The following is a 24275-nucleotide window of genomic DNA, read 5'->3' as shown; positions in this document are numbered from 1 at the left end:
CACAAAAACAAATAAATATTCCAGGTTTAGCTTCTTGAATGGTCATTTTAGTTTCCATCTGCTGAAAGGCTGACAGAGGAATAATGTAATTACAGTATATTTTGTGAGAAATGCAAAATATGTGGTTGGGGGTTTTTGTGGGTTTTTGGGTGGTATTTTTATTTGTTTGTTTGTTTGTTTGGTTTTAATTTTTTATGGTATGTAGACAACTGTACCAACAATAAATGCACCATAATGCACCATAAGAAATCTGTGCAGATTTTGGTCATGCAGTTGAGGTTTGTGGGTTTATGATGTTTACTGGGTACCAGTGTGCCATGGGTTTCCCTCTAAGGGACTTGTCTACATTAATACATTCAGTTTTAAATTCTGCTATGTTTACAAACACTGCTTTATCTCTACTGGAAGTTAAGCATTATAGAGCACTGTTATATTAACAGGAAAATAAAATAAACCAAACAAACACAAAAACATTAGTCTGGTAATTTCAATGGAGATCTAATCAACACAGTGTTTGAAATTACATCAGTCTTCATCTGGCCAAAGGCCCCTTCTGTGCTGGGACCACTGGTAGAACAAATAAACACATCTAGTGTCCTTTGCTATAAAATCAGGTTCCCCTCACCTTGACAGAAAGATATACCTGATAAACTGTAAGGTCTCTCTCAAACACCATTTGAGTCAGCTGTAGCATAACAGCTGTTTGCTGTTCTTCGTTCGTACTCCTTGTTTGTCCCCAGAGAGGCAAACAACTTCCATGAACTCATACAATATGGACAGTCCCTGTCCATATTCTTGCCTAGAAAGTGTAATTTGTGTTTGTAGTTCCGTGTCCACTGAAATAAATAGCAAAGTGATGCCTTATGCAAGACGTATTACAGAATGTTCCACTAGCAGAGAACGAGAGATTTGGTTAGTGATGCTTGTAAGCATATTTCATAAACAAAATACTTTATTGCTTAGGGCACATTTAAAAATCAGCCAAAGCCTGAGGCAGGGCAGTATCAGAATGTGTCCATGCCAGCAAACCTGACTCATGAGGACACAGTGACGAGAAGAACTGGCCCTGAGTGCAGTCTCACTTTTCGTTCATCCAAATTTTTAAGAAGAAAATATTGAAGCAAGGCAGACATAAACAAGGATGCCACAAATGAAATCGAAACTTAAAGATCGTTTAGCAGTACAGACAGTACTGAATAAAAGATCTTCCTTGAGTGAAGAGTATTTATGTGATAAAGTGAAAAGCTTTTGATTCTATTTAGTATTTAGCATATGAATGTTAATTTCAACTTTAGTAGATGAAACAGTCCGCTGAAATATAGTGCAATAGTCTTAAATTCAAAATAATCACTGCCTAAATGTTTCAGATAACGGGCCTCTATTTTAATCAGTTCTTAAGGGGTAATGTTTTTATTCTGTGTAAGTGCCATACAGAACTACAGAGGAGACTCCTCTGCAAAACCACCACGTATCTAATCACGTCCTTGTTGACTCGTGTATCTTATTTCCACATCTCACCCTCGGCATTTAAATCACACTTACCCCGACGAAACCTTTCTTTCTTTCATGGCATGCAACGCCCTGGTCAGGGAGCAGCGGCGGAGCCCCAAGGCTGTACCAAGAGAAGCGGAGCTGAGACGCTGCTTTGCGGCGAGGAGCCCGCTGTTTTCTGATGAAACCAGAGCGGTCCCCGCTCGGCCGCCAAGGACAAGGACTGTGCAGCTGCCCGGGCCCGGGGGCGGCAGGGCTGGAGGAGGGTCGGACCCTCCCGCTGCCGTGCGGCCGCGCCGGGGGAGTGGAGCTGGGAGCGCCGCCCCAGCGGGAGGGGACGGGGGGGACAGCAGGGGAGGCGGCCGGGCGGCTGTCGCAACCCGGGCATCGCTGCTGTGGCGGCGGGCCGAGCCCGGCCGGGGAGCGCCATGGCCCAGCCGCAGCCGGCCGAGCCCGGGGCCGCGCCCGCCGGGCCGGAGCTGCCGGCGGGGAGCGGCCCCGTGCAGATCCGAGTGGCCGTCCAGGCGGCGGCCGGGGAGGACGAGGAGGACTCGGAGGACTCGGGGGCCGGCGGGGCGCCGTGCCCCAGCTGCAGCGAGGAGGACTCGGGGCGCTGCGGGCGCTCCAGGTGAGCCCCGGGCAGGGGACGGGGCGCGGGCGGGGCCGTGCGGGGCCGCTGGACACCCCAGAACGGAGCGGGCCCGGCTGATGCAACGCTGAGGGGCGGGTGGGACACACTGGAAAGCCTCCAGCAGGGACACCCGGAACGGAGGGAGCTGCCCGCAGCTCCGACAGCTCCTCCCGGGCTGCGTCCCAGAGCTGCCGGGCCCGGGGCTCCCCCGCAGCGAGAGGTGCCGGGCTGCGATGCCCCCGACATTTTCAATTCACTGCGTTTTACAGAAGCGGGGCTTAATTGTAGCTGTGTTTTGGAGTTTTGTTTTGGGGTTTTCCTCTTTTCCCCAGTTTTGGCTTGTAGCCTGAAATAGTTTTGATGCTTACCAGAATCTCTTACTTGTAAAACGATCATCCAGGATTTTTGTGCCAGCTAACTGCAGAGAGACAAAGCTCTACTAGTTGTAGTTCATCCTGTGGTTTGTACTAAAACTGCAGATGGAATAATAAATTGTCACATAAAGATTTAGGTACTGTAGCAAGAAATCCAGTATCCTGTTTGAACATTTACTGTTTCCAATTGATTTTCTAACTTCATACCAAGCATTGACTCAGAATGAACTGCAGTGTATTATTTTAAATTAAAGTGGGGTAGTAGGAGAGTGAGAAATTTTCTGTAGCTGCCAAAATTGTCAACTGTGGACTACAGAAACAGGAGTTCAACATAGCTAGCCACAGTTAAGGTTTTTAAACTGAGCCAGCTTAGTCATTCCACAATCATATGTGACTACCGTATTTTTATAAATATGTACAGCAGCCTACAGCATTGCATTCCAATTACTGATTTATTAAAATGAGGATATTATTTACATCTGTTATCTATGATAGTATTACTTGTGAAGAGCTTCTAGCCCTGGCCTAGACTTGGAAAAAGCGTGGTTATTTTTTCAATCTTTGAAAGACAATAGCTACTCCTAAGTGTCACTTACTTAATTCTCTGCAGTAGATGATGTCTTCAGAAATGTTTGCTGACAGTGTTGATGTATATTCAGTCCTTGTGGAGGTTGCCTTTTTGTAAATGGCCTCTTCCTGATCCAGGAAGGGCCAGAGGTATAGCCATGGAGAGAACTCTGAAGACTCTGCATCAAAAGTAGGTGAATGGAGTTTACACATGCTTCTGCCATCTACATATAACCTTACCGAAGGAATTCCTTTTGGGGAATGCAGCATCTGATAGGAAATTATTTACAAACATTTGGAAAATTATTAGGGATGATCTAAAACTGCTGGGGAAGAGCCATCTCACTCTGCAGCTGAAGCTTGCAGACAACTTGCCATCAGTAGGCACCCAGTACTGTATTCATAGTTTTGTTGACAAACATGGACTGCCTTTGAGTGATTGTACTCTTGGAAGTTATAAATTAGATTGCCACATAGTGCTCATTAATACAACACTTTATTCATTTGGAGACTCAGTTAAAAATTTTCAGAAGGTTACATGCTATTCAAATAATTTAATACATTATTTGTGAGTCTTGATATTTAAAATTCCAAATCTGCTCTTTCTGTAGATATGTTTAGTTTCTTGTGTGACTAATGGCCACATGAGTCACCATGTTAAAAGATTGTTTTTCACTCTGTTTTACAAACACTTAATCACAAAGCTCTGAATAAAAAAATAAAGTTGTGAATAATTACTAGGGTTTGGTTCTTTTTCAATGTTGACTGAAACTGTTTATCAACTACTTTTGTCATACAGTTCATACCCTAGAGGTGCTACCAGTCAATCATTATAACAAATTAATATGGATCTATTTACAAATTTCTGCAGTTATTGTAGGTGCTATTTTCATGCAGCCTTTAGTGAGGGCTGTTGTAAGAGCCCATGAGATTTTTTTTAAAGCTGATTTTTCTGCCAAACATAGAAATAGCATGTAGGTCAAACTGTGACCAATATTTGAGAGGTGAAATGAGCCCTGTTTCACCCTGAATCAGTGTGTTAAGGCTGCAGGTAGGGATGGTGCCAATCTCTGCAAACATGCCATTAATTTTTGTTGTTTTCCAAAGCATAACACCCCTTTTTGTCTCTAAACAAACACCTGCAACTACTGTGCTAATAAACCCCTAAAACAAAACTGAACTAAAGGCAAGCTTTTCCTAGCCGAGTGTGGATTTGTAAGAAGGCTGAAATGTTCCAAGCTTCTTGTACCCAGACAAATTCTGAATCAGCAGTAAATGAAGTAGTGGGAAGGGACTATCATGAATGAAAAATAAATACCATTGGTTTTTGCTTCCTTCTGAAACCAGCACCCATAGCTGGGCATTAGATATTTTTACCATCTTAATTATAACTTCATCTATTATCCTCCACTTCTGCCTTTGCCAAATAACAAATTCTTTGTTTTGCTCTCTCATTCTTGTCATTCCTTGGAAACACACCTTATTAAAGGCTAGGGAGATTTTTAACAGGGAGACTTCTAGGATTGTGCAAGTGAGTATCCACATCTATCTGATGTGTTTTCCTATCAGAAGAACCATAAAAACTAAATGTACTGTAAACTTCAAAAAGCCAGGTCTCAGAGAACTACTGCAGCTTGTGCCAGCAGCAGGCCCAGTTGTTGTGCAGAGCCCACTGACCTAACCAGTGTCTCCAGACACAGCACAGCTGCAGTGCTGCAGCCACTGCTTCATCAGCAGAACTGTCCAGGGCAGGGGATCCAGCAGCTGCATCCTCCCTGCCGCACAGAGATCGGCCTCACAGCACTCCAGTGTGATGCCTACTCTTTCCCCAAGGATTTCAAAGCCTGCAAAAACCACTTAAGGCAATTTTGGGGAAATGGATGGCTCCTTCTTTTCATTGCTAATATACCTAGGAGACCAAACAAATGCATTATTTATGGGGTAAAGTGGATAATTTTATTTTTTTAACAGAAACTTTAATGATGATCCCACAACAAAACTAGACCACTAACAGCTTGAAAAAATGACTCTGACTTAAGATAGACTTTTCTATTTTAGTAATCTGTAAATGGAAATTTTTATTTTCAGCAACAAACATTTTGCTGTAACTGCATATGGCAAGATGTTTCTCTTGAATCCATGGCTGCAGTATTTTTTGAGGAATAGGATGCTCAACAGTGGTCCCTTTTGCCCAGGTACCCAGACATTATGATGGGAGGTAAAGAGAAGAAATGAGAATGACTTCTTAGGAACCTCCATGTGTGCATATAAACCTGTTCCTGAGGTGCATGAGCTGGCAGGTTTAGCCCCTGTGGTAAACTGCTGGTTATGTTACTCTGTCACTCTGGAAGTGACCTGTAAAACATGCCTGTATTATTCTGAAACAGTCCTGTCAGTTCTGCTTACTCCCTGGATATAAACTCCTGCATTCATGTGAGGAGGCTTAAGAAATCATGACTGCATCAAGTTGGAATATTCATTCTCTGGTATATGACTACTCACAAAACACATAAAGGTCAGGCCTATGTTTAATAGCATCATACTGAAAAATGTAACACTGTCACTGGAGGAACTTTGTATAGTACCAAGTGTCAGTGCATCTTCATTACATGTTTTGGTGGAAGATTTGAGTTGGCAGTGTTTTCAAGCTTAGTGTAGATGTCTCATTGTTTTGCACTGAGATCAGCTTTTGGAATGAGCTCAGGAACTTGATTCCTTATGCTGACTGGAAAGCTTCATCCTCTGAGCTAGTCTGCTGGCTCAGCTGGGGGGTGATACCTGTCCTGATAAAGTCATTTGGAACCAGCATAATGGTTATGGCACTTTCATCTGAAAGGCTATTTGACTCCACTAATAGAAGACGAAGATCTGTTGATAAAATGATTGAACTGTTTTCCAGTGGTGGAGAAAATGATGATGACTCCGACCAGAACTGGAAACCACCAGAAAATGACCTGATCCAGAAGTTAATAGCACAGATTGAATATTACTTCTCAGATGAGAACCTTGAGAAAGATGCCTTCCTTCTGAAGCATGTGAGAAGAAATAAGATGGGTTATGTCAGTGTTAAACTCCTCACTTCATTTAAGAAGGTAAGCTAACCTTTTAAGACTTGAAGGGTCTCATGCAGGCCTGATGAATCTAAAAACAGTAGAAAAGATTAAAGTAACATTTTATACAGTCAACTTTATAGTCTTTATCTTCCTGGTTTTGTGATGATGGTTAGGTTGTACTCATCCAGAACTTTAACTGCTGAACTCGATGACTGGCTAGGCAAATCATTGGTTTAAAAGCCTGTATGCTTTTAAAGGAGCATTCTTGGAGACAGGAGAACATTAGATAAAGTTAATTTCCATGGCAACTACTCATGAACAACTGGGTAGTCCTGGTAAAGTTACATTCCTGTCTCTGAGAAGGGACAGGACAGTGAATCTGACTTTTGGACGGAGAACCAAATACGAAGTGTAGTATAAAGTATCTGGTAACTGCATTCCCTTAAACTTCAAGTGAGTTTTATTATTTTTTTTTCTCCTTACATTATAAAGACCTGTGTAAATCTGTATGTAACTGATTTCTAGAATTACTCTAGAAACACTGTCAAGATTCTAAATCTCATTGTTTTGCGGAGTTCTCCAGTATAGAAGTTAAGGAACTCTCAATTTCTTCAGACTCCTTCAGACAGATTATATTGATAACAGATAAACTCTTTAAAAACATTTAAAGAAAATTGAAAAGTTTGGGGTGTTTTTTAGACCAAGATTTTTGAGGGAAGAAAGATTAGTTCAATACAATGAAGACCTAAACTTAACAAAACTTCTTGTTTGGCAGATGTTACCCCTCTAGAACACACATTTTGATCATGGTTCAAGCCTAGCTGTGCAATGACCAAGCACTACTTGAGCAGGCTTTCAGATGTAGTAATGACTTTCAGTTTGAGCTTTAGTGCCAGTTCCTGTTTTCATTAGATTCAACAGGACATGAGCTTTACAGGAGCTCACTGATGCCTATTGTAGCACAAAAACTGTTTACTTTTTCACTAAGTCGGCTAGATGAAACTTAAATCCAGGGTTCTGTTTGTAAACTGAAGCCTGCACCTGCCTTAAAATTCAGTGATTAACTTGATTGGGTTTGCTCAGTTGTGGTGCTTAACCTGTGTCTGTCCCAAAGGTGAAACACCTTACCCGTGACTGGAGAACCACAGCCTATGCACTGAAGTACTCGAACACTCTGGAGCTCAATGATGATAACAAAAAGGTTCGAAGAAATACTCCAGTTCCAGTGTTTCCAAGTGAAAATGTCCCTACCAGGATGCTTCTAGTATATGATATCCACATGATTTCTGAGCTGCAGGCCCTGAACAAAGAAGAAAACGGATGCATGCAAGAAAGGATAATGGAGCACCTCCTCAAAGCCTTTGTAACTTTTGGTGTAATTTCATCAGTTCGCATTCTCAAGCCTGGCAGGGATCTCCCACCTGATATCAGGAGGGTCAGCAATCGGTACACTCAGCTGGGAACCCAGGAATGTGCAATTATAGAATTTGAAGAAGTAGAAGCTGCCGTCCGTGCTCATGATTTCATGTGTGCTGAAAACAAAGAGACCAGCATGAAAGTTGTCCTAATAGGCATGAAACCACCAAAGAAAAAAGTTCCCAAAGACAAGAACCGTGATGAAGATACCAGCAAGAGCCTTAAGAAGACTCGATCCCTTAACAAGAGAGTTGAGGAACTTCAGTTTGCTGGTGATGAATCTTCAGCAAACAGCTCCTCTGACCCAGAGAGCAATCCTACATCACCACTGTCAGGACGCAAATGTACCACAACAAATACTACGAGGAATTTGAGCCCCATCATCCACTCTAACAACCATTTGAGTCCTAATATGTCACCCAGATCAAGTCCTTGGAACAGTCCTTCTTCACTAAGAAAAGTAACCAAAAAGTCTCCTCTGGCTGAAGACAGCAAGCTTAACCCAAGCACTAGCCCTGAAATTCCAAGGAAGTACACTGATTATTCCTCAGATAGCAGCATTACTCCTTCTGGGAGCCCCTGGGTGCAGAGAAGGAAAGCCCAAACTCTGACACAAGAGAAGAGTCCTGTCAGCAGTCCCATGTTGGCTCGGAAAATACAAAATGCAGATGGTCTCCCTGTAGGGGTGCTGCGGCTGCCTAAAGGTCCTGATGGCACCAAAGGATTCCACAATGGCTATGAAAGAAGGAAGCCTATGAAGGATGAATAGACTATTCTTTAAAAACAGTTTCACAAATCAGCCAACTGCTGGTGACCAAGCCTGGTGAAAAACTGCCACTTGAGTGACTCAGTTAAGTCGGTATTTAATTTCAAAACTTTTGTATTTATACAGAGACTTTATCATTTGTATATTTGTATATTTTCTTCACAGAACAGATGAGGTTGGAAGGCATCTCTGGAGATGCCAGTCCACCTCCTTTGCTGAAGCTACAAGTCACCGGTGGGTTTGAGTATCTGCAAGGACAGACTCTGCAGCCTGCCTGGGTGATGTGTTCCCATGTTCAACCACCCACACAGAACCAGCCTGTGCCCCTTTTCTTGTTAATGGGTATTGCTGAGAAGTGCCTGGCTCCTTCTTCTTTACTTCTCGTCAGATATTTAAAAACCTTGATGAGATCCTTCCCCAGAGCCCTCTCCACTCCAATCTAACCAGTGCCCACTCTCTTGGCCTCGCAGGAGGGACATGCCAGCCTTTTAATCAGCTGAATCACTTAGCTAATGCAGGACCCTCACCTGCATCCATTCTTTTTAATGTATTACTTTGAAACACCTAAATATTCAAGCAGGCATATAAATCATTGATGTAAGTACATTATTTGCCAAGCTAGGATCCTGAGGAACAGCATGTACTTACGGTTTAGTGGTTGTATTATGAAACGCTATGGAATGCTACCAGTCTCACCATAAGGAACTGAGATTTTGAAGACTTCCTCTGTTTGCCTCAGAAGGAAGTGAGAAACCAATGCCACAGTGAGCAGTTGCTCTCACATACATCACCAAAGCGGTATTGTTCAATAGGACCAGTGTGCATTTTCATGAGTAAAGACTCTGAGCACTGGAACTGCTCTGTAAATGTTCTCTTGTATAATCACATGGAAATAAAAATATTAACTCTAAATCTATTTTGTTTACTTTAAAAATAAGTTGAGCTACACATGAATAAATAACTTAAACTTCATCTTATACCACATTAAATTCTAGTAGCAGTTATTTTTAATTTCCATTGCATTCAGGGGAAAAAAACCTCTGCCCCATTACTGATGGTTAATTCTGTGGTCATGCTTCATGTGTGTCACACTCATTTTTATACAATGTTATAAACTAAACAGTGGTTATGTCACTGCTAACTCAGAATTTGACAAGCAGGCTCAGCAAGAAGTGCTTAAGTTAAAATTAACTATAATGTTACATGAAGTCAAAGAAAAAAATTGCAGTTTTACTTACAAAAATTAAACTCTGGAAAACTAGCCCAGGGACAGTAAGAGCGTTGCACGTTGCAATGGTCAGCTTGGGAACTGTGCATGACAAAAGTCTCATCAGATGGTGATTCTTCATTCCAAAAGTCCACAGCCTGTCCAGCTTCCTAAGTGTAACATCTCTGCTGTGTAAATAACTGCAGTAACACAGTCGACTCCTATATACAGAAATCCCAGTTTTGTGTGTTGCTCTTCAGCCACCCACATACATTCCTGGTTCTTTTACTGCACCCAAATGGAATCCTTCAGGTGACCTCCCGACTCCCACCACACAAACTGCAGCATGTGCACATTCACAGACTTTGTGAGCTCTCAGCACCAGAACACACAGGCATGTGTTGGAGAGGGCAAAGTGAATCCTGTGGCTGCCCAGGGCAGGGAGAGACAGGGGCTGTCAGAGCAGCAGGGCAGAGGCTGGCAGGCAGCACTGTTGCTCCAGGGACTCACCCCACAGAATCCCGCTTCTCTTCTGTAGAGCACAAACACACACGTGCGCACCTTGAACTGGTGGTTTCAAAAACATGGAGCTTGAAGCAGTTATTTTTATTGGTTTTTTTTACACAACAAACAGCAATTCTAAGAAGCATTTTAAGAATGAGACCACTTTGCCAAGTAGCTCAGTTACTGAAGGCATTCGAGATTTTAAGTGCCTACACACCACCAGAGCACTAGCAGAGATCCCCACGTGCTACTCAATCCACACAACTTCAGTCAGACATATACAGCAATAAAGCCAGATACAATATTAATTCCTTGGGATAAATATTTTGTTCTCCCTGAGTTTGTTTGTCTTCACATTTAATCAACGGCTCAAAACCTGAAAATAATACAAACCCCCAAAATACACACCAACACATTCAAACTGCTTGGCAGACTGCTGACAACAGAGATGTTTTAAACATCAATAGCTCTGCCTTCATTTTGTTCCAGGTCTGAAAAGTTTATATTATGATGACATAAAATGTCATATCGGCTCAAGAGAAACAAGGTGACAACACATTTTAGTCATTAGTTGAGAGCCCTTCCCAACTACCAAAAGAACTTTTACTTATGTCCCCAGTAGCAAGGGATCCATTCCAGTTGCCTTAATTTTGCACAGGCAGTTTATAGCTGGGTTTAAAACCCTGAGGTCTGAAAAAAGCCAGGGACTTCATTTAGAAAGTCTTATTACCTCAATTATTAATTAACTTATTAATACAATGGAGCTATTTAGGACAACAGTTTGATTAATCAAACAGAGCTGGCTTTAGCTTACACCATTGTTCCCTTAGCTTGGATTTTACTTCATTTGAAGCAAAAATATAGTTGATTGATTCGTAGGAAAGATCCCACATCTGTGATTGAGTCAGATTAAATGTTTTTGCAACCAGCTCATATTCTTGCGATAGATCAGTTGCAAAGACGCCTTTATCATCAGTCTGGAGTTAAATTGAAAAGAAAGAAATAAAAAAGTTTAAATTAGTTCCTCTATTTCAAAAAGTTTTTTTTTTTATGCATACAAATCAGTTATATCTTGCTGTCTCACATTTTATTCCACTGTTCTTTCATCTGTGCATGGATATTTCATTCTCTATTTGCCCTATTTTCACTAAAAATGAATAAATTATTCAAACATATAAGAACACTTCTTAAAATGATAGTATGATTTATCAAGAAAATAGGATTTCCTACTAAAATTGCTAGAAAGATGGCTAGCAGATGTGCTGCATATATTCAAGGTATGTCAGTATATACAGGTCTTATTCCTCTTTTCCCTTTCCCCAGATAAGCACATGTTTATATATGTATATTAAAATATATATACACACACATACACACTTGGACAGTGCTATGGATTATGGGGGTTAAACTAACAGGATAACAGTAAAACCCTGCCAATGGCAGCACAAGTACTTCAATGATTAAAGACCTTAATGAGCTATCAAGAGAACTTAGGAGCTCTCACCCAACACAACACCCAGGTTCATATACAAGCACTGGAGCCATGGTTTTTAAGAGAAATCTGCCATTGTGCAAAGAGCTATGAAGTTCACTGCTTGTACAGCTGATCATCTTATCCTACAGAAAAAAGCCCTGACTTTACAATAGAACCAAGATAAATACTAGTAATTCCCATTTGAATTAAAAGCATTTATCAAACAGAACACTATGATTTCCTAAAAGCAAATTATTTGCTACAAGGTCAGAAATTGTAAGTCAGTTCTGATCGTCGTCCAACTTCACAAATTTAGCCTTTTGCCTAAATACATGCTTAAAAATCAAAAAACTTACACAAAGCACTGCAGGATGGCCCATGTTGTACCAGTATCCAAAATGGTGTTTGTCACAGGAAGGCACTGTCTGAGATTTTATGTTTGATGTCATGCAAAATTCTAAGGGAAAAACAGAAAAAAAAATGAGGATATATATTAAAACAAGAGACATATTAACTGACTTAGGTCCTGAATAAAAATTTAAATCAGCTACTGTTTTTTCCTTGATTTTCTACACTTCTTTGGTAATTTCTTCTGAGAAATGTTTGCCAATCAATTTCTTTGGGGCATAAAATTTAGGGAGCTTGCAAACCAGGTACAGAAGTACCACACAGTCTCGTACAGTAATGACAACTTATGATTTGGTTTTGCTTCCTTCTGAGCCAGCAGCTGTTGTCTCCTGCCACAAAGGTGCCAAAAACTCCAAAAGTGCCGTGAATGTACCTTTATGGGCAAGTCTCGTTGTCATGTTTGTCCGAGTCACCTTTGGTCAGAGACAAACTGGTGTCACTAGATCAGCAGTACATATCCTGTTCTGATATCCAGAGATCAAGTCATGGTAAATATGTTTTCCTTACCAATGGGTATACGATTCTGCCGAACCAGTGACACTATCTCTTCAGAGCCTGCTGCTGTAGAATTGAGATATGTTCCGTGTCCAATTCTGTCAGGAGGCAAGCCCAGGAGAATCTTGGTCTCCTCTTCTTGATTTGGAATCTAGAGAGGATATATTTCACATTCTGTCAAGGCAGCATAAAACAGCACATTATATAATTACAATGGATTTTCAGTTCTACTTTCATGGCATCTCTTATCTGAAAGAAAGTGTTAGTGAAATAGAAACAAGTATAAATATGCTGATGATGTCATATGCCCTGCTTAATTTCCTGAAAAAATAACTATCTTCAGTATTTATTGTACTTCTCATGGCCAGTTCCAGCCACCATTTCAGCAGAAGGCCAAGTCTTTCTGCTGATACCAGTAAAACTAACAGAGCTCACTGTTCATGAAACTATGGATTTCACTACATCTGATTTCTAATCTAACACCAGGAAGAAAGCAATGGATCTCTTAGAAAGCTCCCAATTTCAATTTCACACCTAAAGCCACAAAAGATACAGTACAGGAAGCAATAATCTGGCTGTTCAGATTTAGAATGAAAGATTGAAGATTTCTCCGTGTTTTCTTGTCTCGTCAAATGCCCCAAACCATTAATACTTCGGCCTGAGAAGTTCAAAATGTACAGAAGGCAATTTTAGTTTCATCAGTTACAGAGAAGCACCAAAATAAACAAACCTTTTACCTCAGAAAGATGCAGTGCCAGTTTTAGACCTGTTTTTTTTGCTTCTGAGAGTGGTTCAAAAAAATCTTGACCGCGTCCTGCCTGGAAAACAGGAACACATCATTATTCTTCAGCTTGTTTGACAAAATCCCTGTCCTTACCATAATTAATAAGTCTAGCAATATCCACTACATTAAAACACAGTTACATTTAATTATTCCACTTTTCCCATTACTTCAGTTTGGTACACAGCAAGTCAAACAAACCTCTGCCATATGGTTTAGACTAATAGATCAAACATCAGTAGTTCAGATGATGCCTAAGATTTACGAGCCAATTGTCTTTATTTTGATACTTTTACACAGCTACTACCTACAGCTATTTCACTTCAGTTTGACAGCTGACCTCAAACATTTTTGCTTTCTTAATACAAAATAAGCTAAACAAATTTAAACATCCACCCAATTAATCTGACTGGGACAACTCGGGTACAGACACTTCCCAGATAAACACTGTTTTTCAATGGTTCTTTTCTCAGTCACATGTTAATCTAAGGATTCTTTGTTAGAGTATCGGGCCTTACAGTAAAAGGGATTAACCCAGTACCAATCCATTCCAGGCAGGCAAAAATCTGGACAAAAACTATTTAGGAAAGACAATGGTTAGAACCACCTAACATTGTCACAACATTATACATTTAACTTCAAAAACAGACTAAAATAAACCAAAGACTTACAGTGGGATCACCACTGAGGTCAAGTCCTACTACAACCCCATCACTGGAAAGCAGGAACTCTTCAGCAAGTTTAACAGTCTGCTTAGCAACTTCTGGGCCATCTCTTCTGTTTATTGCTATTAATAGCCTGGGAACAGAAATGTATTAAATTATTAAATTACAGTAATTTCACGAATACAAGCCGCACCAATTTGACCAAAATTTTGGTGGAAACCCGGAAGTGCGGCCAATATTCCGGGGCGGCTAATACATTAACAAAATTCTAAAAGCTGCCAACACGGAAGTGAGAGCCCGCGGCAGCCCCAAGCCAAGTTGGAGCCCGGCCGGCCCCGGCAGAGGTGGGAAAGCCTGGCAGAGGCGGGGCCAGCAGTGTGGGGGGCGGGTGGCAGAGCCTGAGCCAGCAGGGCGGGGCAGGGGGGGCGGCAGAGCCCGGGCCAGCAGGGCGGGGGAGCCCGGGAGAACTGGGGCTAGCAGTGCAGGGGAGCATGGCAGAAGCAGGAAGGCCGACGGGTGGGGCTGCCTGGCAGCGGGGGAAGCCCAGCAGAATCGGGGCCAGCAGCGTGGGGGAGCCCGGCGGTGCAGGGGCCTGCAGTGCCGGCCAGGGCGAGGAAACGCGGCGGCGGTGCAGACGGGAGGGGGCGGCCGGCAAGCCTGGCAGCGGCTGGCCCGCCGGCAGGGCGAGTACGTAAACGCAGCGGCGGGGCGGTGCTGACGGGAGAGGGGGGCCAGTGAGCCCGGCGGCGGCTGCAGCACCACCCGGCCGGCCCCGTCAGCAACCATGAGTGGGCCGAGCCTTCCTGGCCCCGCCCCGAGCCAGTAAAGCCCGCTATGCCGCGATCCTGTTACTATTTGGCCAATTTGTGAAAGCTGCGCACGGATTCTCGCGACGAACGAAAGTGCGGCTAATATTCGGGGTGCGGCTTATCTATTGACAAAGACAGCAACATTGTCGAGGCACCGGGGGTGCGGCTTATAATCCGTGTGGCTTGTATTCGTGAAACTACTGTAAATTATTATTAAATTAGATACAAGTTGTAATTTCAGGAGCTTAACAGATCTGATACCAACAAAAAATGACACTTCATATCCCTCATGGCTGAGTATAGAGGGTATTTTCATAGGAAACTGTTCTAGGAATGAAGGTACTAAAGTGCAGAGGGACACAAATAGATAAATAAGTTGGCCCATGACATGCAATACCACACATGAAGGATGAAAATTCTTCAGTTCTCACAAATAAATCCAGTAAAGGTTTCTACTGAGGCTATAAAAGACAGGAGAGTAAACTGACTCCAAACAATCATTGACACCTTCTGAAACTTCTCTGCTGGTCAGGATCAGCTCTTCTTTAGAGCAGGCTGATTGTACAGCTAACCAAACAAAATCTTTGCAATGAAGCTAAGCTGTGAAAAATGAGCCAATTCCATGAAAAACACTTCTTTTCCTGAAAATGTTGCAGAGAATGGAGAGTCTTAGAGACAGGTTTCACCCAGTTTTCTTCTTTAGCAGTAAAAAAGAAGATAAATAGTCAGGTTTCCATATGAATTACCTGTTTCCATTCCATGTAATCTGGTTTAAAAACAATTTTCTTTCCTACACTGATGGCTTGTAAACCTCTCTACAATCATGAACAAGCATAAGACCACACAAAACCTAGAAATAGAGGTATTCAACATACTTTATTTACCTTACATCTATATCCAAACCTTCTTCTTGACACTGCTTTATTCCCTCAAGTACAGTTTCAACATAATTCCTTTTGGTCATACCTGCAAACACATACACACATTTGGTACAAACATACATTAAATTATTTTTATCATACTGCAGACCCAGCTCTCTAGTCTCCTAAGTTTCATGTTGCATCTGTGATTTCAGACCATATAGTCTTCCAACTCATGTAATTCTAATTCTATCTGTAAATATAGCTTTCCTGTGAAGCACACATTTGAACTAAACCTCTTCCTAAGTATGTGGAAAAATTAAAATGACTTTGTGAGAACCAGAGAATCACAACAGGACTTCTATTATGTGTTTCTACTAAACCACACTTAGAAGAAAAAAAACCAAAATAACAAAAGTAAAATATATCAGCTATTAAAAATATTAGCAGACTAAGATGACATACTCAAGTGAATAACCTAATCTTGTGGGTCATAGAGTTATGAACCAACACATCTTTGTCCTCAAAAATCTAATAGGAAAGTGACATGCTTTTACATGGTTAAATCTGAGCCAACTAAATTTTACTTTACTTGTTATTAACAGAACACATGGTACCTGTGGAATTTTCTTCTCTTGGAGTGCTTCTCAGTTCCAGATACTTGACACCATCATCAGCAAATTCTTTAATGACATCTTTAGTTATCTGATTAAGTAAAAGTGTATTCAACATAATAAAAGTCATACTTATAATTAGTTCTATTTTTTTTTTACAACTAAAAGACCCAGTTATTTTTTGCTGTGTAACACTTGCAGTGTTTTCAGGCCCAATGTGCTTTTAGTTGTCCCCATGTCTGTGGAAATACTACCACACAGAAGCACCTTTGATTCCTTCAGGGATAGTGAAGAGAGCTCACATGTTTTACAATAATTATTCTGACCTTCAACTGAAAGGGACCATCGTTGATATTGCAACTTGGAACCCAATGCTCTTAATCCAACTGCTTGTGACTGTGTGTACTGCTTGCTTGTTTTAAGTGAACTTTTAATTAATTTACCAGTAAAATATCTTCAGTCCTTGTGGTAACCTGATAGATGATCTGAAACATCTGAAAACATCTAAAATAAAATTTTAAAAATTAATTGGAAAGACACTGAATGAGTATTTAGGGGAAAAAAAATCTACATTTTAAAAACACCTATCCACTGAAGTCAATTAATCAGATTGTAGCTTGAAATACAAAGAACCATCTGAATGGCAATTTCTAATTTTAGATACTAACAAAGCATTCGCAAAAAAACTTGCTACTACCACAAAGCTTTCTGAAGGAAAATGAAAACATGAAGTTTCCAAAAAAGGAAACTATGTGAGTCAATATTCTCTGAAAAGCATATAATCTAAGTGAAAAATGTCAATCCTTTAAAGAAGGAATTAATCAACAAGACATCTCCTTTTAGTATACAAGCACCTAGGAAATTACTCTGTAGATACAAATATTAAAAAAAACTATGACATTACTCTGTAAAACTTTAAAACATATTTTCTGCAGTTAGTGTATAAGGCCACACATTTCTGTTTTCAACTTAATTAAAAAACCTTTGGAAAATGTTCATAACACACATGCGTATACTCACTCATCTAAGGTTCTTTTCTTTCCTTTGTCAATCACAGTCATTCCATTCTGGATCTGAAGGTTTGGCTTCTGGGCCATGAGTTTCTTCATAGTAGCAGAACTGATACTGCCATTCAAATGAGCATGGAGTTCCTACAGATATAAAAACCCTATGGACTTGTGAAAAGGATGGCTTCTGCACCTTTTTCATACTACTGTTCTTGTATCCTACATCAGTGTTTCACTCTTTGAAAATAACAGTTATCTACATTTTGGCTAATAATAACTTCCTTAGGTTTTTGCAAGCACTGGTTCAAGTGAGAACTGCCCTGTTTCTTTCCTCTAACTTGGTAGCTGCTGTTGGCACTGGTCTCCACGGGACCACAGCTGGCTCAGCAAAGAGCTCCCCAGACTATTCTTTCGATGGTGTGATCCAAGGTGAGGAGGAAGCCAACAGCTGCCTCAGTAATACAAAAAGTGCAGTAAGGATTCAAGAACTCTCTCCATCCACTGCAAGTCAAATTGCATGTCCATCATTCAAAAAATAGCAACAGGTGTCTACCCACTTCCCTTCCTTTTGTTCATACTCTGAAGATTAAACTCACACCAAAATGCAGCAAAATTCTGCCACGAATCACAACTGCAGTAACTGCACTGCTTTGCCTGAGGCCTCTTTCTGCCTGACTTCCTATTGACTTCCTGACTTTGGGCTCCAAACCTACAATCCTCAGCTCCATTCCTCACTTCACCTTTGCTCCTTAGCTCCTGGACTTATGGAATAGGTCTCTAGTGCCCTCCCAACTCATTCAAATGTATCTACAACGCATCTACTTTGACACCGCTCATTTTCCTGCACACATCCATTCTCAATAGGAAAATAAAAATTCAATACTTCTCTTCAAATTTTACATTGGAAAACATGTTGAAGTTGTAACCAACTAAGCATGAGGAGCTGTGGCTGCTTACAGCTTCTGGCGGCTGAAGCAGATATACAGTGCTGCAATTGCCTTATATTTTTCCCAAGCTTACAACTGCCTCACAGAATTCTGTCAGACATTAAACATACACCCTGTAAAGCAACTGAGTAAAAAGGAACACCGGAATGCCTGTGCGAGCACTGCCGGTGCGAGCTCTGTGCCGTACGTGCCGGAGCGCTCGGGGTTTGTGCGGACCGGAGCCCGATAAATCCGCACTCCTGCGGAAGGCTTGCACTGATATGCCACGAGTACGGCACACCCCTGCAACATGGACAAAAGCGTTATCTGAGCCAGACTTCTGGGTTACACTCAGGGGAAATAGGACAAAAAGAGAAAATTAAGATCGCGCTCAAATTACTTAATTGCAATTAGACTGGTCAGCAAGGTCTGTAAAGCAGACAGGCAAAGACCCGATCGCATTTTGAGGCCCTCAGAAAACGCGCGCAGGGGAAGAGCCCCGAGACAGCAGCAGCGCCTGTGGCTCTGTCTCTGTTTCGCCGTCTGCAGCCCCAGCCCCGAGCCCGGTGCCGCCAGAGGAGGGCCCGGTGCCGCCGCCCCCGCCGCCCCCCGCCGCTCACCGCTTTGGGCAGCCGGCGGTAGAAGCGCAGCTCCCGCTCGCGGTCCCGCTCCGCCGCCATGGTCCCTCCTGTGGCGCCGGGGGCGGGACGAGCCGCGGCTCGGCGGCGGCACCGCCCCGGGCCCGCCCCGGGCACCTGCACCGCGCGGGACAAACGCTGGCAGTAACAACGCCAGGAAAGCTTCAAGGCGCAGTTTATTGAAGCGATAGCGTTTCCAGCCCGACGGCACCGCAGTGCTACAGCCGCGGCCGCTCCAGTCCCGGGCGAGGGGCGCGCACGCACGGCCGCGCATTCACCGCGAGTACACAAAGCTGATGTGCTGTAATGGCTCTACTCCGCTACATTACCGCGTCACAAAGTCCTAAGTGGATAAACTCATCGATTATATTGCCAACCCTTTTAAAAAGTAATTTGGCAAGCTTGCTAGCACAAGAATAGGAACTGTAACTTTCACTGATGTGTAGGTCAAACCCAACCAAAGCAAAGTTATCATGGAACAATCCAAAAATCTGTTTCATTATCTCATATTTAGCCTTTAGTTTTACTGCAGTCTAATTCTAAGGCTCCCACAATTTAAAGTCGAGTCCCTAAGCAGATATTAGCTCTTGGTATGTCCCAAACTAAGAAGTTAATGTAATTAACATCATAAAACATGGTGATTTACATACTACCCACATAACTCGGGCAAATAAATTATCCTCCCACAAATACAAAAGAAAATTACTGACATATTTAGGGAAGTTAGCTTTAAAGTTAAATTCAAGCACAGAGATATGAAGTAAACAATGTTCAAGTCAGTTTGCAGCTCTTTGGGGGCCTTACAGATCATCCAGGCTCAAGTGGAGAATTTGGATAGCTGCTCAAATTTTTTTTCATAGAAAAAAAACCATGTCCATAGAAGAAATGAAATTAATTTCAACTTAGTGATCCACTCTTTTATTTGACCTTAGTTAAAAAGGCAAACCAAGTACAGATACTGTACATTAAAATGTATGCATACAGAACGGCTGTTCTTCATTCTACCTCAAAGGTTCAAACCTCCACACTCGTTTATTTAGAGCCCTTTGCAGGCAATGACTCCTCTCTGAAACACACCACGCCCACATTTAAATATAGAGAGATCCATCTGCAGGTCCCACATAGCCAACACCTATTAGCAGCACATCAATCAGTGTCCATATTCCAAGTCCACCGAAGCTGAAGAGTTTTCCCAGACCTTCCCGCCACTGACCCAAATAGAAACGATCGGCACCAAATCCACCAAGGGTGATGCTATAAGAATAAAAATATGATCAATTATTATTATTTTTAGAGGAACTCAGCTTGGCTACCCAAGTGTTTTTCCTTCAGCTGTGTTTGCTGAAGACAGCCAGCATTGTTGCCTGTGAACTCTCCATGCATTCTATGCCCACCATTTCAAGCCAGACTATCTGAAATACTTTTTATTCAGCACACCTTTCAAAAATATCAAGCAGAAAACCACAGAACCTGAAGATTTTAAAGAAAACTAATTTATTTTAGCTTGAAATGATTCAATAGTTCCTGCTTACCTTAGTGCCAAGGCAGTAGACCACTTATAACCTCCAGTCCAGTTGCAATAGAGCATCTTAGGAAAGACACGGTTGCCTAAACATTGGAAAATATTAAAACCTCAATGTATAAACAAAGACCATATAATAAGGAAGAAAATTACAAGGAAGAAGATACTATACTTTTCCAAAAGGAGTCTAAAAGGGTTGACACTGAGAAACAACTGTCAACACAAAAGCTCATTTATACCCTACAGTTCTCTGTTCCATCAGTCTTGGTCCCATATCAGAAAAGTCAGTGAATTAACAGAGGGAAAATTAATCCTAGTTAGTTGGAAGCAGCATAATTTTCTTTATTTGGCCTATGGAGACATTTGATATTGATTCTATTAGTGATTTTAGTAGATTCAAGTAAGTTCAACTCACAGAAGTTGACAAAAATAAAAAGAACTGTTTTCTCTGGTGTGACAATATACAACAGTATAATAAGCCAATGTTTGCAGTTAGATGTCGCTATTATGCTAAAAATGAGATGCAACAAAAAAAATCAGTAGATACATCAATGTGCAGGCTGTTACTGCAAAAGGACATCAACAATCTTTATATTCACCCACTATAAAGTATGTGAAAAGTTCTTGAGAGAAATCTGGCTTCGCCCACCTTACCTAGACAATGAATGTGATCCCGGACTGTGCAAGTTGCATTGTATCGTTGTCTAGGGCAGGAAACTGTCATGCAGTTTGTGGAATTGGTACAGACATAATCACTTGTGGCAAGCTGCCAGCAAAACTGGCACGTCATGTTAATTGTAAAGTTCTCCTGCTCGTGGTTATTCTCATCCTGTAAAAGGACAGCACTATCACTTTAATAGTATTAAAACCAAAAATCAATGTGCAGTATCAAATTAGATTTCATGAGTAGACATTTTGGGCAAAAGAACAATTGTTCTGTTTGCTACCTCTTACAGAGTAGAATAGAAAGCCACCAAAGAGGCATCAAAGTCACGTTTAACATTCCTGATTCCTCCAATCTAAGGCAGCTGCCAAAAGGAGGACTCATTTAGTCTCACCTGTAAGGTCAGTTCATAGCTCTGACAGATATTTAACTTTCCCACTCTCAAAATGTTTGGAGTGGTTTAATTCAAAGGCATGGCCAGGTATGAAAAGATCCAAGGCAAGAAAGGCAAACCAGGGAAGGGCAGGCCTGCCTCTTCAACAGCCCACAGTGAATGATCAAACTTATTACAGAACTGCAAATCTGCCTACATCAGAACCTGGAAATCAATATTCTGTATTTTAAGACAAGATGCCACAGTTTAATTACTTAAATCTGGGGTTAAAAGTAACAGGTTACTTACAACACAGTGAACATGTGGCTTGACTTTGCAATCAAAAGTTGCCGTCTTCCCATATATACAGGAATAGTTTGTGTTACATGTCATGCAGTCTGGTGGCAATCTACTGCAAAGCCCGTTGCTGGGACAATTAGTCAAGTAAGGTGGAATTTCTGTACTTTCTGAAAGGTGCAATAAATGAATTAAGAACCCAAGTAAAAAAAGCTAAATAGTCTAAAGTATATATACATTCTTTAATACATATACATAGACAAACACATGCACTGACACTGTATAAAGGCCTTTCCTCACTGTACCTGGAGCAGCAATCCCAGCCTGTGCTGTGAGAGCCAGAGGAGCCACAGGGCTCTGTACAGGACACCAGCCAACACTTCAGCACAGCACCAGGACTGAGCTTACAGGAATTAGTGCCGCCTCAGCCAGCGCTCCTCAGCAGAAGTAATCAGTTCAGGAATAGCAGCAGGGTGACAGGGGTAACCTACTTTGAGCTGAGCTCTAATTAGGGCCACAGCTACCTCAGCCATTTGCTGTTTGCATGTGTACAGAATCACCTCCTAAACTGCCAGCAACAACAGCATTTCTGTCAGTTCTGATGCACCCTCTGAGCTACAAATCTGTACTGATGGTGGACAAGAACAAGTTCTTGCAGGAGGCTGAGTTTTTCAAGAACTTCCATCATCCTGAAGGGTATAAACCATATATATATAAAGTCCCACAATGGTACTTTAAACTGCCATTTTCTAGTTCTTATATGGACCAGTTTTCTAATTAGATAACTATAAGTAATTGTTATGGTCATTGAAGAGCAATTCATAACGCATTACATGGCAATGCTTCTTACCACTGTGAAATCATGTACAGGTTTCTAAGACCCAATTCAAGAACTTTTAGACTCAAGACCGAGAAGGATCCACAGGTAACAAACAAAAGAAACAACAGAATACCTTACCTAACACTTTAAAATAGGGAGCATTTGTACTCGTTGAAGTTAGGCTTTTTGCCAGTGTAGACTGTGGCTGTGAAAGCTTTGTCGTCATCAAAGATCCCGCTAAAAGACAAAAACATAGAGAAAGTGAAATTTCTGGAACAAAATTAATGTTCAGAAACAGTTTGATTTCAGCACTCTGATATGAAAATGCAAGTAGAAAAAAATCTGTTTTCCTATTCTACTAATAGTGGGATATTTATATTAAACATTAGACAGAGCATTAGAATGGAACTGTTCCTTTAAGACAAGGAACTGTATTTATTTCCATTCAATCTTATTTTTTGATCATGAGCATTAAAAGGATGCTCAGAAAGCAGATTTTACAGAGTGCTTTCTACTGAACAATACCATTAATGAAGCAATGCAAGTAGTTCTCTGACCGGACGATGGAGCGGTTCGAAGGCAGGGCTGTGTCCGTGAGGCGCGGCGCGGTCCCTGCGGGGACGCTGCCCGAGGGCTCCGGAGAGCCAGCACCTGCCGAGCCCTCACGGCAGCCACCGGGCACGGGTGCAATGAGGACAGGCAGCTTTGTCACACCACCCACCCTGACCGCGCCGAGGAGCCCCAGGACGGTTCGAGTCACACACGTTACCGACAAAGCGCAGGCACAAAAGGTGCTGTGTAATAAAGCAGCACACGAGCCGGCCAGCGGGGCCTGGCCCGTGTTTTGCCCTCAGCCCCAACCCCGCCGAGCCAGCACATGAAATGCGGCCGTGCCCGAAACACCCGCTTCGGTCTCGGTCAGGGGAGCGGCAGCGCATCCTCACCCCGCCGCGGTCACCGCCACCTCCGCAGGGGACCCGCGCTCAGCCCTGGCCGCGGGGAAATGCCACTGCCGCCCCCACCCCAGGCCCCAGTCTGCCCCTGCCCCTTCTCCCACCCCCGCCGCCCTGTCTCGGCCCGGCTGCCGCGCTCACCGCGGCCCGAGAGGACGGAGAGCTGCGACAGGAACAGCGCGGCCCCGCAGAGCCCGCGCAGGACGCGCCGCCACCACCGCGCCGCCATCTTGGAGCGCCCGCCGGGCCCGCGCCGCCGCCAGGGGGCGGGCCGGGGGCGGGGCCAGGCCGGGGGCGGGGCCGGGCCGGCTGAGGCGCCGCGGGACGGCAGCGCCAGGGCGGCCCCGCACGGCCGCGGACACCACAGGCCCAAAGGCGCTGGGGAAAACCTGAGAGCCCGAACGCTGCAGGCTGAACACGGCACACACGGAGCACGAGAGCGATAGTCCATAAAAATGAAAGCATGTATAAAATAAGGAAACAGAAATTAAAATCGCCGTGCTTATTCTGGCACGTGGAACAGAAAGCTTTCCCAGCACTTGCTCCTTCAATGGTGGGCTTTTTCCCCTTTTCTTTTAGAAGCAGGAGATAAAAACACATCCACAAAACCAAACGAATACAAAACCAAATATAGACCTATCAAACACAGTATGTGTGCCCAGAAGTAAAACATAACACAAATACCAAGTTTAATATTTATGCACTAAAGTGTATTTTCTGCTTCATGGCTGTGACACTTAAATCACAACCAGAGCTGTACAGCTTAGATAATTGAGCAACATACTTAACACTATCTAAGCCTGTTAACTAACAGCATATTAAAGTGAAAAAAAAGGAAAAAAATTATCTCTCAAAAAATCCAGTTCAATTGCCTGCAACAGCAACTTAAAAACAATTTCTAAGCATAAACAAAGCAGAAATACAGTCAGTTTCATGTCCAACATACCATTCTAACTACTC

The 24275-nt window shown here is 42.5% G+C and overlaps 3 protein-coding genes across 5 annotated transcripts; 1 reads left to right on the top strand and 2 right to left on the bottom strand.

Moving 5' to 3' along the window:
- Window positions 1-1919: 1919 nt before the first annotated feature.
- On the top strand, window positions 1920-9210 carry LARP6 (La ribonucleoprotein 6, translational regulator). The gene is made up of 3 exons (XM_033070655.1): window positions 1920-2119; window positions 5963-6155; window positions 7231-9210. Exons 1-3 carry the CDS (start codon window positions 1920-1922, stop codon window positions 8299-8301), a joined length of 1464 nt encoding a protein of 487 aa, XP_032926546.1. The 3' UTR covers window positions 8302-9210.
- Window positions 9211-10073: 863 nt separating this feature from the next.
- Window positions 10074-18743, bottom strand: ADAL (adenosine deaminase like). 3 transcript variants are annotated; one of them, XM_033070656.1, is made up of 10 exons: window positions 18669-18741; window positions 17136-17266; window positions 16559-16619; window positions 16119-16206; window positions 15526-15607; window positions 13839-13965; window positions 13124-13204; window positions 12399-12537; window positions 11840-11940; window positions 10074-10986 (listed from the first exon to the last, which is right to left on the bottom strand). In XM_033070656.1, the coding sequence occupies exons 1-10, from the start codon at window positions 18726-18728 to the stop codon at window positions 10795-10797; spliced, it is 1062 nt and encodes a 353-aa protein (XP_032926547.1). In that variant the 5' UTR covers window positions 18729-18741; the 3' UTR covers window positions 10074-10794. The 3 variants fall into 3 exon arrangements, with proteins under 3 accessions (XP_032926547.1, XP_032926548.1, XP_032926549.1); XM_033070657.1 differs by having other exon boundaries at window positions 17136-18351; window positions 18669-18724; XM_033070658.1 differs by lacking the exons at window positions 16559-16619; window positions 17136-17266 and having other exon boundaries at window positions 18669-18743.
- A 101-nt stretch (window positions 18744-18844) lies between these two features.
- TM2D3 (TM2 domain containing 3) lies at window positions 18845-23560 on the bottom strand. The gene is made up of 6 exons (XM_033071105.1): window positions 23457-23560; window positions 22501-22599; window positions 21555-21712; window positions 20863-21037; window positions 20219-20294; window positions 18845-19940 (listed from the first exon to the last, which is right to left on the bottom strand). The coding sequence occupies exons 1-6, from the start codon at window positions 23542-23544 to the stop codon at window positions 19775-19777; spliced, it is 762 nt and encodes a 253-aa protein (XP_032926996.1). The 5' UTR covers window positions 23545-23560; the 3' UTR covers window positions 18845-19774.
- Window positions 23561-24275: the final 715 nt, after the last annotated feature.

Source organism: Catharus ustulatus, chromosome 12, assembly GCF_009819885.2.
Source record: "Catharus ustulatus isolate bCatUst1 chromosome 12, bCatUst1.pri.v2, whole genome shotgun sequence".
NCBI classification, from domain to species: Eukaryota; Metazoa; Chordata; class Aves; order Passeriformes; family Turdidae; genus Catharus; species Catharus ustulatus.
Note: the sequence above shows the minus strand (reverse complement) of the source record. Positions and strands in the feature narration are given on the sequence as shown.